Source organism: Paramormyrops kingsleyae, chromosome 9 (assembly GCF_048594095.1).
Source record: "Paramormyrops kingsleyae isolate MSU_618 chromosome 9, PKINGS_0.4, whole genome shotgun sequence".
In the NCBI taxonomy this organism is placed as follows: Eukaryota; Metazoa; Chordata; class Actinopteri; order Osteoglossiformes; family Mormyridae; genus Paramormyrops; species Paramormyrops kingsleyae.
In genome coordinates, this window is record NC_132805.1 from 33,284,485 (window position 1) to 33,301,102 (window position 16,618).

At 46.7% G+C, this 16,618-nt stretch overlaps 2 protein-coding genes across 2 annotated transcripts; one reads left to right on the forward strand and one right to left on the reverse strand.

Annotated features, from left to right (window-relative positions):
* Positions 1-1,483: 1,483 nt before the first annotated feature.
* pop1 (POP1 homolog, ribonuclease P/MRP subunit) lies at positions 1,484-10,991 on the reverse strand. The gene is made up of 16 exons (XM_023811513.2): positions 10,853-10,991; positions 10,176-10,307; positions 8,736-8,870; positions 8,424-8,599; positions 7,408-7,668; positions 7,030-7,117; positions 6,448-6,626; positions 5,923-6,191; positions 5,677-5,770; positions 5,479-5,584; positions 5,211-5,330; positions 4,646-4,782; positions 4,227-4,418; positions 3,975-4,129; positions 2,894-3,115; positions 1,484-2,651 (listed from the first exon to the last, which is right to left on the reverse strand). Exons 2-16 carry the CDS (start codon positions 10,303-10,305, stop codon positions 1,997-1,999), a joined length of 2,919 nt encoding a protein of 972 aa, XP_023667281.2. The 5' UTR covers positions 10,306-10,307; positions 10,853-10,991; the 3' UTR covers positions 1,484-1,996.
* Positions 10,992-11,573: 582 nt separating this feature from the next.
* Positions 11,574-16,536, forward strand: rida (reactive intermediate imine deaminase A). Its single transcript, XM_023815416.2, has 6 exons — positions 11,574-11,784; positions 13,140-13,245; positions 13,474-13,528; positions 14,050-14,118; positions 15,696-15,751; positions 15,947-16,536. Exons 1-6 carry the CDS (start codon positions 11,720-11,722, stop codon positions 16,004-16,006), a joined length of 411 nt encoding a protein of 136 aa, XP_023671184.1. The 5' UTR covers positions 11,574-11,719; the 3' UTR covers positions 16,007-16,536.
* The last annotated feature ends 82 nt before the right edge of the window (positions 16,537-16,618 follow it).

Below are 16,618 nucleotides of genomic sequence, written 5' to 3' on the forward strand. Positions count from 1 at the left end.
TCCACTGTCATCTCTACAGTCTTGTGCGTGTTCAGCTCCAGGTTGTGCTGACTGCACCAGAGTACCAGCCGCTCAACTTCCTGCCGGTATGCAGACTCATCACCATCCTGAATGAGTCCAATGATGGTGGTGTCATCTGCAAACTAGAAACAGGATCCTGGCATAAGTTCCTGGCCGGTCGAGATGTTGCAGGATATAATGCAGCCCCATATTCACTGCATCATCCACCGACCAGTTTGCCCGATAGGCAAACTGCAGTCGTTCAAAGGATTTCATGACCACAGACGTCAAGGCGACAGGTCTGTAGTCATTCACTCCTGTGATGGTGGGTTTCTTGGGGACTGGGATAATGGTGGAGCGTTTGAAGCAGGAGGGAACTTCACACAGCTCCAGGGATCTATTGAAGATGCGGGTGAAGATGGGAGCCAGCTGATCAGCACAGGTTTTGAGGCAGGAGGGGGATACACCGTCTGGTCCCGGGGCCTTCTTGGTTTTCTGTTTTTACCCATTTCCATTCAGTGCTAGTCAGGGATGTATTGAGCCAAAGCCTCTCCGAGGATAAGTAACCTATGCAAGTCTGGCAGGCAGTTCAACAGCCTTAAAAGCGATTAGTGATTAGCACATTCTTTTTTTACATAGAAGAAAAACCCTTATCTGAAATTAGACGCCCAAGATCATCTCTGACAGCTGATTGTAGGAGCAAGCCTGGGAATGGCATTATGATGACCTCATCACTGCCACATCTGTGCGTCTGCGTGTGTGTGGGTGGACAAGCCAGAAGCTCTGTAGCCGCACGAGTTTTCTGCAGAAAATCCGTGTGTGTGGAGGGGGGGGGGGGCTAGAAGAGGGAGCTGGCAACATAATCACTACAACCATGAGATTCGTGAAGGTAAACCATTGATATCGACCAGCTCGACCTTGGGGAAGCGAAACTAGGATACGCTGCTTTCATATCTGCCAAGGCTCTTTTCGGAGCAGTGCCTTTTCCCTGCAGCCAACATTCCGCGTCCAAACCACACTGCAGAACAAAACTGCCATTTAGAGACGAGCCGGTTTTATCTGATCCAGAAGAGCCGTTTGTTTTAAAACGTATAAAGCCACATTTCACAGATGCCAGGCCCCAGCCCCCCCCCCCTTAAGAACAACTAGCATGTGTCTCGCCTTAATGAACCAATTTAAACGTCCCAAGATACAGTGCTAGGGAGGAAGCATATGGACAGGAAGGTGTCTTAATTTCCTGGGTTGCTAAGCAACAGAATTCTCCTCACACACCTACACAAGTTTCTCCCGCCACAAAGCCCTATTAATAGGGATGACTGATGAAATTACTGGCCTTATAAAACTACCACAATATGCCAAAGGAAATCGATACTGGGGTGGGGAGGGGGGGGTGGTTCCAGCACCACCTTCATATTAAATATCAACATAGATTTCAGAGATGTAGTTCAAGGTAAGAATCTGAAAAGAAAGTCTTCAGTTTGACTTGTGGTTGATTGGTATTTATTTAGAATAAACATTCCCTGGCCATAACACTGCACCAAATGTTCTTTGAAAAATAACATTTCTCTAAGGGTAGCATTTCAAAGCCCAATGATTTCTTTGCATTAGCAAAATTCGCAGTAACTAAAATTACTTTTTGCAATCATACTGGCATATCCTACCAAAGTTGTCAATAACATATCGATAAGGCAAGAAGAGTAAAATGCAGAACGCAAGTGTTTCCGTAAACCATGCGTTTGTCTGTATGCTTTCAAGTACTTTGAGGCAGTGCAAATTTCCTAAGCAAATGTTATGGCTTGTTTACATCTTCCACGATACCAAGATCGCATCAGACCATCTGTCGTCGTCTCCAGAAGAAAATATGTGGTTCTCGCTGCTGATCTGCAGGCACAGACCCACCCACACACACACACACACGCCGAGCGCCTCCGAGCTCCGTCAGCCACCCGTGGACGACACCTCCTCTCCCCGGACGGCTGGAGGGTCCTGCCCGCACTCACGCCTCGATGGTGATCTTGGCAAAGCGGTACTGCAGCGAGGCTGGGTTACGGAGCAGCACCAGGCCGCGTAGGTCCTCAGGCTGCCCGACCAACATGTGAAGCAGGCCTGTCAGGCTGACGAAGCCTAGCGCTTCACCGCAACCTGCTGCGAGGGAGAAGTCCCCTTGCGTCGTCCACCCAAGGGTCACCCGCGAGCAGTGGGAGGTCACACTGGGCAGCGGGCTAGGCCACAGGCCCAGAGTGAGGCCAGGGGCGGAGCCAGTGTCCTGGTCCACAGCGAGACCAGGATTCTTTCCGAGCTTCTTTGAAGAGTTGCTGTCCATTTTTGCCTTCTTGCGACGTTTCATGCGACTCTTGAAGTGGTCGACGTGCTGGGGCTCCTGCGGGCCGCAGCAGGCCGGATCCCGGCACAGCAGCACGAAGTCCTCCGCTGCAGGCATGCAGATCGCGGCGTGGAGCGCGGGACGGCCCTTTCTCAGCAGCGACAGGCGCGCCCACACCAGGCTGCGGTGCTGCAGGGCCGAGAGAGACGCCGCAAACGGCTGGATCGGCCGCTCAGCCTGCCGTGGCCGGCCGGGCCTCCGTGACCTCTGACCCCTCGATGAGGTGGGCCTGCACCAAGCAGACAGCTGCTGCAGAGCCTTCCTGTCCCTTAAGTCGGCCAAAATAAATGATTAGTTTCACAAAGATTCTCATATCTCTGCTACGAATGACATTACCAGCAGCCCGCACCCATTAAAATAGAGCACGCTGGCTTGTCACCAGCAACCCCCCCTGCAAAAGGGGACGTGAGATTGTAGTGATGGGAACCGGGGGAGGGGGGGCAGGGGGCTGTCAGTCAGTGATGTGTAAGTGCAGGGGAGGCTCAGAGTGCCGGATAAAAGCAGACCCACCTCAGGACAGTAAATCCTCTTTCTAGCCGTAGGGCATCGTCTGCAGGAGATGTCAGGTCCTGCGGCTGCGGATCAGGGACCTCGGATGGCGGCAGCGAGGGGGCGCCGCCCCCCCCCTCCCCGGCGATCGTCTCCCACTCCTCGGCCAGCTGCTGCCAGGGGCAGAGGAACGGCGCCAGGCTGCCGTGCTTTATGAAATTGGGTCGCTTGGCGGGTGGGCGCCTGGACACGGGGACAAACACGGAGTCAAGCCCAGCAGCTCTGGGTAACTGGGCTGACTGGTACATAACTGGAGAATAGATACCATTCCATACCATTTATAGCAAAAAAAAAACACACACGTACAAGACAAAAATGTACTGGTAATTCATACTAAAGAAGATATTAAGTTATATTATATAAATACAAAATATTTTAATGTACTGTATGTCACCTTTCTGCATTAGTGCTTCAGTGAACTATGCATCATTTTTTTGTCTGAGTCCGGAGCTGGTTGTAAAGCACAGAAAAAGCGGGAGATCAAAGAGGCAACCAGCTCATCAGAATTATTTTAAAGTATGAACTGATTGTCCATCCATCCCACAACCGCATAGCCAGCCCAGTATCAGCCAGGAGCCAAAACGTAGGCAGGACAGAGTACAGAGCAAAGGATTGGGGACAGTATCCACACACACACACACACACACACACACACACACACACACACTTCTATTCATATCGTAGTAGGGGGGGGCATCCATTCATTTCTAGGGGGAAAACTGTTATCACAACATGGCAACCTTAACCCCTACCCAGCCCTAACCTTAACCATGAGTAACCAAACATAATACAAGACTTTTGGCATTTTTAGATTTCATTTACATATTTTAGTACATATTTACATATATAGTATATTTCTCGCTCTCCGACACACACACACACACACACACACACACACACACACACAAATTAAATTCATCCTTTAGAATTAAAACAGGCCAGGACAGCAGAGTACAGACTAACCATCCATTACAGACGGACCTCTGCGGTTATATTTGGTGGCCGTAACCTGCGGCGTCCCGGGGTCGTGACCCCGACGCACCTCTTATACGTCTCGCAGAACTGGGCCTCCTGCTCGGACTGGAACCGAGCCCCCGCTGGGCAGTCTGGGAAGTCATGTGGGAAGTGAGGGGCCCCCTTATTCTGGGAGTGTTTGAGCGCCTCCTGCTGGCCACCGACACGGACCCCACGGTACACCTGCAGGCAGAGGGGCCTGTGTGACAGACGCACTATGCAGCAGATCCTCCGATTTGTGCTCAATCCGCCCCCAGCCCCCCACCCCCAAAAGACATACCAGGGGCACCCAGAAGGCCATTCCCCAGCCCTTGGGCAGCAGCAGATCCCAACCCGCGCCCCACGACCCCATCTCAGTGCCCGTCTGTTTCCCAGGCTGCTGCACCAGCAGCACAGGGATGCGGCCGTGTTGGGGTGTGGCCTGCAGCCTCGAACCCGGGACCAGCAGCTCACTCTTCATCTGGTTCAGCTCCTGTGACACAGGCAGATGCACAAAATGCATTAACTCAGAGCAATGAAAATCTGAAACAAATGCAAAAAATACATTTTTCTGCAACTGCTGCTTTTCCATGAGGCTGCATGTTTTCCACTTGCAATGTTAGATGCAATCAACTTCCTCACTGCTTTAAGCATTATTTGCATTGCAGGCTTCTTCAGCCTTTCCAGCAGTGACTGGAGGCCGACAGTAGGGGGCAGCACCTGCTCTGATAGCTTGTTATCCGTGACGTTGTCCCGTACGGAGCGGTCCCACAGGGAGCTCTGGCTACACTGCTCAGGGAGGCCTTGCAGCATCACAGCCTTCTGCTCTTCCTCTTGATCTCCACCCTCAGCATCACCTGCAACAGAGGGACACAACAAGGAACACTCCTGCATGACCGGCAGTGGGGGGGGGGGGGGGGCTATTTTCCACTGCTTAAGTCAGTATTAGACCATAAAGGGTGTCATGGAGATAACAGACGACAACATGCGTCGTCTTCAAGGCAATTTCATTTACATCTTTAACACCAATAAATGCAATAGCATTAAGAAAATAATAATGAAAATCACTGAGGAGGGGGGGGGGGTTTAGGAAGGGTGAGGCACGTTCTGGGCACAGAGAGCGGGTCTCGCCGGGATTCGAACCCGGGACATCTGCATGGCATGGCAGAGGCTCCTCAGGAGCACAAGACCGGAGCAGAACTGCGCATTACACAACGTGCCACTGGGTCCACACCCCAGCCCAAGAGTCCCAACTCGGTGCGGCTGTCACCGTCTCCATGGTTACCTGGCAGCGAGCAGCCATCCGGGGTCGATCTGCATCTCCGACTGGGCAAGGTCAGCCTGGGGTCATCGACGGCGAGTCCGAGCACAGAGCCGGCCGGGATGTCAGCTGTGGATGGCAGCCCTGGGGGAGCAAACGGCATTCTGGGTACTGACAGGCGTTCAAATGCTTTTTTAGAAGGGGAATTAAACAAAGCAAAAAAGTGGTTCCTCTTAACACAAAACGAAAACAACTTCATGCAAACGAAAGAGAGTCTACAGCTGGCAAAGACCTCGGAGCAGCTGGAATGCTTCCGTCTGTCGCTGGTGGAGAGACATGTGACTCTCCTCTCTGCAGTGTGCCGGCCACCAAAAGGACGCTTCTGTTCCATCTGAGGCCTTTTAAAGGCAAAGATAATTCAGTAAATAAACCTGAGATTTTTTTTTTTTTAAATAATAATTCAATGGTTCTTTCCCCTCCTGCAGCTTACCTGACAGGCTGCAGCGGGCGTCAGAGTGTCCGTCAGGATCATGTGAGAGAGAGGACCAATAAGCCGGTAGCGCACGAGCTCCATGGTCAGGTCGCTGTGAGGGAACATTTCAGACGAGCTGTGGGCCGCGTGACTGAGCCCGCTGGGCCGAGGCTGGACCGGCACCAGCCTTCAGAGAGCGGCATCGCCGGCTTCCAGCAGCACTTAGGGCCTGGCTTTGTCACACACGAAGGAGCCGGTGCTGACCTCATAACGACGCCCGTCGAGTCACATCTCCAGCACGTGGCAGCAGACCCGGGGCGGGTTCCATCTCCCAGGATCTTCTTCGCGGGGACGCCGGCCTCTCGGTGGCCCCCCACCCTCTTTCTCGCCTTTCCCCGTGGCTGCTTCCCATCTGGCACCTCTGGGGTCTGGGCCGGGTCTGGATCCGGAGCCGGAGGTGCGACTGGAACTGGAACCGGAGGGGTCAGGGGCTCGGAACACTGGCAGACGGCCTGCAGCTCGGGGAGGAGGTCCTGAGGGGTAAGGAGAGCAGAAGGGAACAGAACAGGAGAGAACTCTAACCACAGAGCTGACACAGATCTCATTCATCTCACAGCAAGAAGGATCTCAACTCAAATGCGAGCTACTGCACCCCAAAGGGTACAACAGCAAGAGCCCCTTCCTGGACGACAGCAGCTGCACTCAGCTTACAGCTCTGCACCCTCGTCTAGCACCCAGCCTACAGGCTTAGTCCCAAGGCCCCTTACATTCCCGTGGCCCCACACCGACCTGCTTCAGGGTGGGGTGACTCCAGATCCACAGCTGCCTGTGGCTGGAAGCCCCAGACTTCGGCCTCCACAGGAAGAGCACCGGGCCCAGGGGGGCTGCAGGGTACCCGTCCGCTCTGTACAGCACCGCGCTGCCCTGTCTCCTCCCAGACAGGAAGTGTGCTGCGGCAAACGTGGGTCCTGATTGGTGGGACAGGACGGCCGCGTCAGCTTATAGGGCCCGACTTACAGGAAGTGCATCTTCCGCAAGTAATAAATACTCAGAATTACACTAGTCTGCCAAGTAAATTAGATGGAAAATGTAACTAGCTTTCCCTCCTAATAATACTGTAGGTTTCTATATCTCTTCTAACCCTATATGCCTTGTATTAGAATGTAGAGGGTGAAGCTCCTGGGAGTTTTACTTGCACAAAAATGTTCTGAGGGCAGAATGAAAAATAACCAATCAGATTATAGAGGAGGTGGGTCCAAACTAGAGGAGGTGGGATCAACCAATCAGATATCTTGGTCCCGCCTCCTCTAGTTGCTGGGACCCCACCTCCTCTACAATCTGATTGGTTGAGAGAGAGAATAAGATGCTCACCGGTCTCCTTGCTCGTCAGCCTGGACAGAGCCGCCAGCAGCGCTTCCTCAGGTCCTTGCAGCTCCAAGCAGCAGTAGTACGACAGGTCCTGTTCGGGGTAACCAATGAGACGAAAAAGCCCCACTTTCACAAATGTTTAAATTGCTTTATTACCATATGAAACTCCCCCCACAGTAAAATACCACACTCCTATTCATCCTCCATCCTTCCATACCAGTCATGCATCTGACCCCTCTTAAGAGGGACAATGATATAGTCTTTATGCTCATGCCCCAAAAACAGATTCTGCCCCTCTGATTAAAGGGTGAATCCCAAGACTACAGCTATACACTTGAGTTTTTCGCCCCCCCCCCCCCCGAGAGAGAGACGCAGGCTGACCTGCAAGAGGCAGTGTTGGCTCATGGCCCTGTAGCAGGCGCGGTAGCACTTGTAGGTGGGCCGGTCGCCGAGGCAGTAGCCCCACCGCTTTACCATGTGGAAGCGCTTGGCGTGCCAGATGTGGGTCTCCAGCCACACGTTCTTCCTCTGCCGCCGGTTGAACTCCAGCAGCAGGTTGCCATGGCGCCGCCGGGCCTTGCGACTCTTCCTCTTCGACAGGTCCTTCTTCTCCTTGTGGCCCGCCTGCCTGCTCTTCTCCATCTGGGGAAGGGGGACGGAGGAGAGGACACTCAGTGCTGGAGTCTCACGGTGGAGCTTCATGGAGCGGCAGGAACATGCGACGCTTAAGGCTGTGATTCCAACATGTAATGTTAGAGGGGAAAATTACACAAGGCACAGATGTTAAGGGTATGATAGAGACACAACGCGAAAAACATTCCCTCACTCACACAAGAAAGGCAATTTAGAGTTAGGAATTCACCTGTCGGAGAAAATCGAGAACAAGGCATATTAGTTACATTCTTTAAGTCTGACTTCTTATTCTGATACCTTATACACGTTTATTGTGGTTGTCTGTGTGTAACTTCGTAAGTGACCTTGCAGAAACACCCTGACGTAGGGAAACATTTCTGTCTTATACCTTAAAGAAATTATACAGGAGGCAACGATGTAACAACTGCTAATAACAAATTTTCCATTATCAATGTAATAAATGTCGATAATATAATAACTGGTCAATAATGTAATTCAATTTCTGAACCAATGGCATAACTTGTCGCCGACAATGCAATAAGTTATAATGTTATTAGTCAGTTATTACATTATCGACTTTCATTACATGACGAACAGGGAAATTTATTATGTTATTGGCATTTTATTACATTATTGGCTACAAATGACAAAGAACCTTGAATGTACAGAGGAGGCACCAACAGAAGAGGCAGCTGACAGGCAGCGGGGGCGGGGGCCGATTCAGCCACAGGACACCGAAGCTACGAGGGCGCGGGGGGGCATACCATCTTCTGTGCCCCCTCTCTGAGCCGGCGGGGCAGTCTCTTCGTGTTGTGACTCATGGCTCTCCTCCGCATGTGTTTGGGCAGCCCTCCGAACACGTGGCAGCTGCCCGTCGTCTTGGTTACAGCCTTCATCATGGCGCTCACCTCCGCTGCACGGGCCATAGCAAAGGTCGAGGCTGGAGGGGGAGGGTTTCCAAAAAAAAAACAGTTACGTCCATCCATCCATCCATCCAACAGGGATACATGGCAGTTATTCAATGCATTGGCAGGGTTTTTTGAACGCGTTTTTGCCGGGCGATGAAGCATCCTTACCGGTGATGAACCTGGGCAGGGCCGGACTGGCACCTCCAGCTGGGCGCCCCCTCACCCAGTCAGTGTACTGACCGCCCGCATCAGAGGGTGGGGGGCCGTGGCCTCTGGCATGTCCGGAGTGCTCATGCTTTTGACCTGCAGAAAATATCACCGTCAGAATCCTTTACTTATTCGCAGTCTTTCACCATAAACAATCTTCTCCCATCTTGACAGGAAATATCCAAGTGTTTCTGTTTAAGGCTGCACAGTATCACATTGAGAGATGTGTAATATCCACAAATAATAATGCGATATTTATAAGGCAAAAAGATTAAAGGTTTACAAATATTCATGAATTCAAGCATGGTACCGTCATAGGTGGCATCCTAAGTCAGTTCATTAAATTTCTTCCCTGCTAGATATTCCACTTCAACTGTGGAAAGTGTTTAGGAACGACAAAAACTCAGCCACAAAGTGTCAGACCACATGAAGTAACAGCAGGGCCGCTGAGTACTGTATAGTGCACAAAAGTCACCAACGCTCCGTTGACTCAATAACTGCAGAGTTCCGAACTTCCTCTGGCATTAACTGCAGCACAAAGACTGTGCACCTGGAGATTCATAGAATGGGCTTCCATGGCCAAGCAGCTGCAAGGAAGCCTCACACCACCGCATCACCGCAATGCAATGCCAAGCATCAGATGCAGTGGTGTAAAGCACACAGTCACTGGACTCGGGAGCAGTGGAAATGTCATCTGTGCAGTGACAAATTACTCTTCACTGCCTGGCAGTCTGATGGATGAGTCTGGCTTTGGCAGATACCAGAAGAACATTACCTGGCTTACTGCACTGTGCCAAATATAAAATTTGGTGGAGGAGGGATAATGGTATGGGGTCGTCTTTCAGGTGTTGGATTAAGCCCCTTAGTTCCAGTGAAGGGAACTCTTAATGTCTGATGTGAAAGTGCAAGCTTGCCGGGTTGTTGCTGTTCGGATGTGACTGCTCTCATTTGCATAGTCTTTGCCTTTGTAGAAATTATTTTATAGTTAGTAATATTTAATCATTTCATGGTTTGTTGTATCATTCCGGGGAGTGGGGGCAGAAAAGGGTTCTATGGAAAGTGTCGCCTAGGGGCCCAGAACCCGTTAATCTGCCACTGTGTCCTGCCCAGGTTATAATGGTACAAGCACCTAGAACATTGTTGGCCAATCTTATTTGCAAAGGGCCAGGGCTCAGCTGCTGAAACCCAGGGGAGGGGACTATTCAGGGAATCAGTTCTCTAATCAGTAATCTTATTAAGGAACTGCAGTGAAAACCCACACACAGAACGGCTCTTTCTGGATAAGACTTGAGCATGCCTGGTCTAGAACATGGTTCTCTAACTGTGGTCCTAGAGGGCCAGAATCAAGCACAGTTTGCAGATTTCCCTGCTCAAACGCATCTTAATCAACCAGGGCCTGACCAGTTAATGGGGTTTCTTCTCCATTACGCCAAGGGCCCTGTGAGGTGTCCCGCCCCGTCGAGGTGTAGGTGATGCTGCTCGGCTGATTCCTCATCTTCTTACTGCGCATCCTATGTTTAGCTCCTGACATTTCTAGAGAAATATTATATGGTGAATAACATTCTCGCAAACACCTTCAAGCAACACTGGCACGACTGACAAGTATCTTTACACAATGCACATTCAAAACACCTAAACCTCAGTATACTTTGACAACCTATCCACCTAAGATAGAACAACCAACATTTGCTGTTACAATTATTTAAAATCTGACATTGACAAATGCCCTTTCTTATTAATCAGACAATGATTTCCATTAACAGATAATTCGACGGTCACGGTGACTTGCATGTAGGGTCTGTAGGAATGCAAGCAATCAAGCTAGATGGTCAACCAGCGAGTTAGATCGTTTTTAAATTGTAGACGATACACAAAAGACTTCGCAATAAAACAAAAGCATGAAATTGTACAAGTCACATAAAACTAATATATAATGCTAAACGTTTCCAACAAATTACTATGTAAAAAAAATGTTTCAGCTCGTGTTTAACAATTACTGATATTCTTTTAAATGTTCTGTATCCCTCCCCGTTCTCTCTTAGTATATAAAATAGGTAAAAATCAAAATAAACTACCACCTGGTTTGTGTTGAAGCCACCAATCTGCACGCTTCTATGATGCCACTCACATTGCTTCTGAGCAGCCAACTTTTTATTCCGCATGTTGTGTCACATGTAAGTCTTTCAGTTCCGGATCGGGGCAACGCAAAGGCACACGGGAAACGTAGTGCAAGGAAGACCGAAGTCACTGAAAGAAAAGCGACGTTATATTGGAGCGTGAGCCAATCAAGTGATGAAAATTCAAAAACGAATCCTTACACTCAGTATACATATTTGCCTTCTACCTATTAATCAAAATGTAACCACAAAGTATTCGTTGTATGGAACATTTTTACATCTATGTTGTAACACACTAAATACAATACATTAAATATAAAAATGTCAATGTATAAATAATTATATCTGCCAGGAGTTGTTGTCTGTATACACTTTGTATATTTTTTATAAATTATGCGGATGATTACAGATGAACCTAGAACGAAATATGCTCAAATTCTAAAAGGTGCTATATGGCAACGTCCACAGGGAATGCCAGTCTACACTAGTCAAATGTTATATATCGTTTATTTCTCTAAAATTATAGAGGTATTATCCATAGCTTTTAAATATCTTTTCAGAAAGGAAGTTTTTGGGGACATCTGTGCTTTTTCTAATACAAAGGAAAATCCACAACAAAACTGACTGCCAATGAAGTTTTAGGGGTTGAAGTTGCGTTTATAGTTTAGAATATACGGTAAAAAAAAAAAAGAAGAAGAAGAAAAAAAAGGACTAAAAACGACCTCTCGCCGTTCAGTCCTGTGGGCTCGGGCAATTAAAATCGTACAATATTTAGTGCATGTAACTACGGCTTGAAGTTCATTTCAGGCGAAAAGTTTGAGTGCAGCCATGTCCGCAGTCATAAGGAAGATTATCAGCACTGCAAAAGCTCCGGCGGCAATTGGGCCATATAGGTGAGAATGTGTCATCAGCTTCCTAGACTTAAGTACAAACGTGCCACTTGCACATTAAATTTTTTCAAACTTGAAAACTATGCATTCATGTCGCCGTTTTGAACTATTCAGTTGCCTTCAGAACACAGTGTAAATTTTCTTTACGACCTGAGATGTTCTCAAAGACATGAACATAAATTACTTTGCAAGAATGGCTCTGCAGAAATACGGACAATTGTACTTTTATTAACGAAAACGTTAAGGATTACATGACCTGCTTGATTTTAAACAGAATTTTTGTTTTACTCTTTACGTCTGTGCATCACGAACTAGAGGGTTTATTCATTTCGTTAATTCTTAAACGCATGATATTCTGTTCAGGGAGATAAGGTCATATCGACTTCAAGCGATTTTCTTTTCTTTATTCATACATCCATTTGTAACATATTTCTTAAATGCGTTTTAAGCTTCAAAATGTAAGATGCTTGACTAACAGATACCGTTTACGTTTAGTCTAATTAAGGTTAGTTTATTAAAGAAAGGCTTTTAATGAACCCAGGATTCGCGGAGGGTCCCTGTATTAAATTTAAGGATGGATGTACATAATGTATTGTTTTATACTGCGCTAATACTGGTACAGTACGGTACTGGTGTCAGGTATGCAAAGCTGTAGCTGACTGGTCGAGGTGAGGGGCGTTGTGGTTTCAGCCAATAGGAGAAGCCGGCTGGAGTCCAAACTTCAGAAGACGGTTTAAAGTCCTCTTGTCTACATTTCTCCTCTGTGGGAGAATGCAGAATAAAATATGTATTTTCGTTAATGTACATTGTATATGTTAATAATTAATATTAATAAGTTAATAATTCAAACATTGCCACTGAATTTGTAGTATCACATCGCAAACTGACAGACATTTAGTGTCTTATACCTAATATTCTGTCAGGAAAAAGCAGTACTTGTGAAAGGAACATAATTGTTCTTGTTAAAGTAATGTTTTATGTTGGCTCGGACTGACTGAATAGCATTCTTCGCTGTTTTGTAAACTGGTTTAGTTTTTTTAAAACCAATTTTCTATTTTCAGCATCTGTAATTAGTTTTGACAAATATGCTAACTAGGGATTGAAGAAAGCATCTTGCAAATATATGTCACTTTTCAGTGATGAACAGGAGAGTCTTGTTCCTTGTAGGTTATCTGTGAGAACACCTCATCTGTATGAGTAATTTTGCTTATTTCAATTATAGGAAGTAGAGGCCTTTATATGTTCGCATTATATGACCCCTGTTTGTCCACATTGTTTTTTAATGGAATCTAAATAGCGATGATAATGTGATTAAATACTGTATTCAGACTGCTGTAAGCACGTACATTCGTATCCAGCCAGGCGGTGGTGGTGGATCGTACCATGTACGTATCAGGGCAACTTGGAATGGACCCTTCCACTGGGCAGCTGGTCAAAGGGGGAGTGCAGGCCGAAGCCAAACAGGTGAAAAGAATCTAGTGTTTAGAAAACACTCCCTGCTCACCTTGGTTTGTTTTCCCAAATATCCTAAATCACCCTTATAATGGTATTGAAAAGATTAGGGAATTGATAAAATTGGCACGTTCTGAAACCAAGACTAATTATTTTCTCTGGGGGAATGCAGAGGTAATTTGTACTTAAAGCTATTGATAATTATCTTCTCATTATTATCTCCTTCATTATTTTCTTCAGGCTCTCATCAATATGGGCGAGATTCTTAAGGCAGCTGGTTGCAACTATGACAACGGTGAGACTTTAAGGTGTTTAATAATTTTACAATGTTCAATAATACAGTAAACCAGTCATATGCCTTCCTCTAACAAGTTTAACATGACCTAACACTATATATTAAAATTAATCACCAGTTGATATTGCCTAAATAAGTTAGGAGTAGCTCCAGTTAGTATATAGTATTTGAAATGCTGTTAAAGTATTTGGTAACACTTTACATTCACTGCACCTTCATAATGCATTCATAATGCATTCATAAGCAGCATGTACTTAACATACCTTAACAGTTTTAATATACGTTATTAATGAACATTACATGATAATAACAAACATTATTAAAGTATATTAAAGCTGTTAAAGTAGGCCTATGTTAGGATGTTACGGTATACTTACATGCTGCTTATGAATGTTCTATGGATGCATCATAAATGCATCATGAAGGTGCCATGAATGTTCTATTAATGCTTAATGAATGCACTATGAAGGTGCAGTTAATGTAAAGCATCACCAGCCATTTAAATCTTTATTTTCCTTCAGTTGTCAAGACGACAGTCCTTCTTGCCGACATAGGCGACTTCAACAACGTGAATGATGTTTACAAGCAGTGTAAGTCATACTGGGAGAAGCATTGCTATTGCAACTTTCAAGATTTCTGGAAAACTGGATTGCAAGATTTCTGGAAAACTGCTTCAGTGCTGAATGAAGAGGAAACTTGTGGTTTTAGTTTACGGGGTATCATGTATTTACAGGAGGTTTCCACAAGGTGTCACCACCTTTTGGTGCCTTTCACACCTGCTCGTGTTTAACGGGTGCATTTTTAACGGGTGCATATCTTTAAAGGCGGTAGTTTTGGTTTGTCTGTTTTGCATGGCGTGCCTGCATGCATTTGCAGCATGTGTCCACAGGAAGGGGGGGTTATTATTTTGAATAGTGAATGATAGTATGAAGGAAAACCTTTTAAAAATACTAATGATCAGGATCCTACACATTTTCTTCACTGTATATTCCAATTGACATCAATCATAGATATACCAGAGTATTGTGTCATTGCTGTAAACTTCTGTTAGTAGTTAAATTACTTTTTTAATGACAATTCATTGATCCCTTGTGGGGAAATTCTCTCTTCGCCTTCCCCACCCTTGCTCCCCATGACACACAGATGTAGGTAACGTTAAACCTGGCAGTGAAGGGCAGCCACCAGCAACGGCACCCATGGAGCTGGGGGGGGGGGTTAAGGGCCTCACTCCGGGGCCCATGGACGTGGGACTATCTTGCCAAAGCCAAGCTTGAACCAGTGACCTTCTGAGCACGGAGCCTTAGCCCCCTGTTTGTTTCCCTAGTGCTGTGTATTTGTCTATAAGAGACAAGGTGTATATGATCGATGGCAAGATGGCAATGGAAACGTCACACATTGCCCTGGAGACAGGGAGAGGGTGTGTCTACGTGCCCTTTAAAAAGTGCTGTTCTGGGTGGAGTTGTCCGTTTAGACCAGGTGTGGCTGGCACTGCTGTCGGGTGGGTGTGCCAGTTTTCGGTCTGTTTAGATGATGGTTTTCCAGTTAGTCCTTTCAGCTGTCAATAGGGAATTAATTGTGCTTTACCTTGTTGTTAATCGCCTCACTTCAAAGCAGGGCTTCCTAAACCTCTCTTTGAGACCCTCAGCCAGTACATAAGTTTATTACAATCTACCGCCCAACACTGAGCTAAAACAAGCTCATAACTGGCTTAATCTGAATGAAATATGGCGCTATATGGGATTGGAGGGGGAGCACTTAAGGTCTGGTTTGAGAATCAGTCGTAAGGGGCGTAAGCAAGCAAGTCTGGTGCTAAAAATTACTTCAGCACAACCCCACAAACTACAACATTCAGACTATTTACTTCAGCACAGATGGATGCTACAAGAATGTGTTGGCTTCAACAATTGTTTAGAGATTCAGTTATGTTCTATGTTGAGATTCAACCCCTAAAGTCTTTCTTTGTTGCTAGAGACATTAATAACTAATAATAATACTATACTTATAATAATACTATTATGCAATACTAATAATAAGTATTGCATAATATTGTAGTGTTGGCATACTCTGCTACATGCTGCAACTTCTGTTTCAGTTATGAAAGGACAATAAAATGTGGCAGGGCGTCATCATCCTGGAAGGTGACGGTTCTCTCTTCTGTTCCTCGCAGTTTTCAGCAGAAACTTCCCAGCCCGAGCTGCCTATCAAGTTGCAGCCCTCCCTAAAGTAAGTAACCAACCCTTGCTCCTCTAGACTTACTTTCTGTTTCAGCAGTGGAGTAAGACCTACAGATAGAAGAGGCCACAAGTAAATGTATTTTTTAGTAGTGTTGGCTGCAGTGTTGGCATGGTGGACCAGTCTGTGGCTTTTGTTCGCCTAGTGTTTTGATGTTAGCCTATATGCTCTGTTTCCCTCCCCTAGGGTGGACTTGTGGAGATAGAAGCAGTTGCTGTGCTGGGTCCCATCACAGATTCCTCCTGACTACCCGCCCAGAACCTAAACAAACTGTAGCCACCATCTACAGGAACCAGCTGCGGAGCCTACTGGAGAGGCCTGGGTTGGATGGCGTATCTCCTTCTGGCGCATTGTGAGGGCTCCTAAACTCACACGTCTGTAGATGTCCACGCACATCGATGCCTGTAGAGATCAGGCTTGACACAATGATCAGTTTAAGTTAGTTTTGCATGATTCTGTTCTGCGTTGTTCTAGCTGTAACTTCACTCAATTTGAGGGATCAGAATTTCAGTTTTGAGACCACATCTCCAATGCTTCCACCTGATCTGCACTCCTTCTTCAGGTTGAGCTGTTTCTGTGCTTTATACCTGTTTAATTTGTGTTATACAGACTATACTTGATCACGCTGATGTCCCAGCTATGGCTTAATAGCAGAATGGTCCCTCTAACGTCCTATTCACCATTTCTCTGGCCATCAGCTCTCTGTGCCTCACAGCCTCACTGACGAAAGAAAAAAATCTCTTTTCTAACCAATTAAAATGATGTAATTGTAAGAATTCTATGGCATGTGTGAGTTGCTGATTTCTCCTGACAGGTCTGATGATCATCCACAGGTCTGGGATGACATTCTTGTGAATT

Coding starts and splice junctions, on each gene's coding strand:
- pop1 (XM_023811513.2), bottom strand. CDS start 10,305: ATGTCAGGAGCTAAACATAGGATGCGCAGTAAGAAGATGAGGAATCAG. Junction 7,118..7,407: donor GCCAACACTGCCTCTTGCAG/GTCAGCCTGCGT, acceptor TACCCCGAACAG/GACCTGTCGTACTACTGCTG. Junction 4,419..4,645: donor ATAACAAGCTATCAGAGCAG/GTGCTGCCCCCT, acceptor CCTGTGTCACAG/GAGCTGAACCAGATGAAGAG.
- rida (XM_023815416.2), top strand. CDS start 11,720: ATGTCCGCAGTCATAAGGAAGATTATCAGCACTGCAAAAGCTCCGGCG. Junction 14,119..15,695: donor GAATGATGTTTACAAGCAGT/GTAAGTCATACT, acceptor TGTTCCTCGCAG/TTTTCAGCAGAAACTTCCCA. Junction 15,752..15,946: donor AAGTTGCAGCCCTCCCTAAA/GTAAGTAACCAA, acceptor TCCCTCCCCTAG/GGTGGACTTGTGGAGATAGA.